Source organism: Chondrus crispus, genomic scaffold, assembly GCF_000350225.1.
Source record: "Chondrus crispus Stackhouse genomic scaffold, scaffold_318, whole genome shotgun sequence".
NCBI classification, from domain to species: Eukaryota; Rhodophyta; class Florideophyceae; order Gigartinales; family Gigartinaceae; genus Chondrus; species Chondrus crispus.
The window spans coordinates 17,501-19,733 of record NW_005179208.1 but is presented as its reverse complement, the minus strand read 5'-3'; the positions used below and the strand labels follow the sequence as shown (position 1 = coordinate 19,733).

At 66.5% G+C, this 2,233-nt stretch overlaps 1 protein-coding gene across 1 annotated transcript; it reads left to right on the top strand.

Moving 5' to 3' along the window:
• The first annotated feature begins 287 nt into the window (after window positions 1-287).
• On the top strand, window positions 288-2,231 carry CHC_T00005828001 (hypothetical protein). The gene is made up of 2 exons (XM_005717446.1): window positions 288-971; window positions 1,089-2,231. Exons 1-2 carry the CDS (start codon window positions 288-290, stop codon window positions 2,229-2,231), a joined length of 1,827 nt encoding a protein of 608 aa, XP_005717503.1.
• Window positions 2,232-2,233: the final 2 nt, after the last annotated feature.

The window sequence follows — 2,233 nt, the reverse complement described above, 5'->3', positions numbered from 1 at the left end:
GATCTTTTCATCTTCTACAGACCGTGTTCATCGTTTAACGGGAGCGCAACCCTCCCCCCCCGGCCTCTCGCGCGGGCGCCGCGTCCGCAGCCGGGGTGATTGACGTGGACGAGCCGATGGGGCCTGCGTCGTCTACGTCGCCGCGGACGCCGACGCGTGCGCCGGCAGGGCGCGGGGGCACGCCGACACGCACGCCGCCGCGCGCAGCGGGGCGCAGCCCGGCGGGGCGCAGCCCGGCGGCGCGGCGGGTGCTGGCGACGCCGCCAGGCGCGCGCGCGGACGTGGTGATGGTCGACGACCGCGACGAGAAGGAGAAGGGGCAGCACCGCGTCGCCGACAAGATCGTGCTGGACTACCTGAAGAAGCGCGGACATAGCAAGGCCGTCGAGGCCCTGCTCAAGCACGACCTTGGTGGCATGGGCATTAACGCGGCGCTGGCGCAGAGGAAGGAGTGGGCCGTGGAGGAGGCGGTCGTCGACGATGATCTCAAGAACTTGCTCATGATGCTCAGCCGCCCGTCGGAGCTTGCGGACAATGATGCGCGACGGTTTGCGGAAAGTTATTGCGAACTGAGGGATTGGGTGGATAATAGCTTGGATATTTACAAGGCGGAGTTGCATAGCGTCTTGTATCCGATGTTGGTGCACTGCTTCTTGGAGATCGTGAGGAGGGAGCATTGGAAGGAGGCCCACGCGTTTTTGAAACGATGCTCAGCCGAGTTTAGCGAAGGGGGAGGGCCTGACGGGGCGTCCGGCCGGCGGGAAGAGATTATCGCGCTGTCGGGAATTTCGTCGACGCAACATCTTGAGGAGAACGCGACGGCCAAACTGTTTTTGCACCACCGATACGAGATCCACTTGTCTAGCTATGCGTATGAGCTCGTGATATCGTTTCTGGCGGATGATCCGAGGAGGAGCGTTCTGCTGCGGATCCTGAACACGAGATGCAAGATCGCTGAGAATGCGCCGGCGGTGTCGGGAAGGGGTGGGGCTAGTGGGGGTGGGGGTGGGGCTGGTGGGAGTGCAGGCGGGCTTTTGCTAGAGAACACGGGGGAGAAGCAAGGATTCATCCCGGCCGCCGAGAGGAAGGGCCTGCTGGAGAAAGAGGTGCTGTGGGGGAGGCTTCGGCCCGAGCACTATATGATCGCCGATGAAGTAGAGACGGCGGCAAAGGGCAAAGGAAAAGGGAAGGCGGGTGCGGAGAAGGGGAAGGCGGGGGGCGAGAACAAGACGAAAGGGGAGACGTCGAAGAAGGACGCGGGCGGGGACGATGAGGAGCGGCCACGGACGCGGGAAGACGGGACGATCAGCGAGTCACGGATCCCGCTGAAAAAGTATCGGCAAGGTGCAGCCGGGTTGGAGACGGCCGGGGACCGGAAGAACCGAGCCAAGCTGGAGCAGCTGGCATGGGACACGGAGAGCGCCAAGAGCGAGCTGGCGATCCTGTGCTACACGTTTACCAACACGAAGGAGGACGAGCTGAACTGCTCGGGGATCTCCGAGGACGGGTCGCAAGTGGTGGCCGGGTTTGGGGATTCTACGGTGCGGATGTGGGACGCCAAGGGGACGGGGACAGCCGAGAGCGGGGCGGGCGGGCTGGGCGGGCGTGCGGCGCGACTCGTCGGGCACTCTGGTGCTGTGTACTCGGTGGACTGGAGCAAGTGCGGGCGGTTCATCCTGAGTGGGTCCGGGGACGGGACGGTGCGGCTGTGGAGCGCAGGGCTCAAGTCGAACGTGGTTGCGTACCGCGGGCACAACTACCCGGTATGGAGCGTGGAGTTCTCGGGGGTGGACCACTACTTTGCGAGCGGCGGGTACGACCGGACGGCGCGGGCGTGGTGCACGGAGCGGATCTCGCCGGTGCGGATCTTCGCGGGGCATCTGGCGGACGTGGACGCGGTGCGGTGGCACCCGAACTGCAACTACGTGGGGACGGGGTCGTCGGACCGGACGGCGCGTCTGTGGGACATGCGTGACGGGCGGTGCGCGCGTGTGTTCGGGCCGCAGGGCGGGACGGTGCACGCGCTGGCCTTCTCTCCGGACGGCAAGACGGTGGCGTGCGGCGGGGACGGTCGCGCCGTGGAGGTGTGGGACGTGGGGATGGGGACGCGCGTGACGCGGCTGCGCGGGCACGCCGGGCGCGTCCTGAGCATGGACTACTCGCGCGAGGGCGCCGTGCTCGCCAGCGGCGGGGCTGACGAGGCCGTGTGCGTGTGGAACGCGGCTGGGTGAAG

Excerpts from the sequence above, each read along its gene's own strand:
- CHC_T00005828001 (XM_005717446.1), top strand. The coding sequence starts at position 288 with ATGGTCGACGACCGCGACGAGAAGGAGAAGGGGCAGCACCGCGTCGCC. Across the intron at positions 972-1,088 it reads TCGCTGAGAATGCGCCGGCG|GGCCTGCTGGAGAAAGAGGT; the intron begins GTGTCGGGAAGG and ends GCCGAGAGGAAG.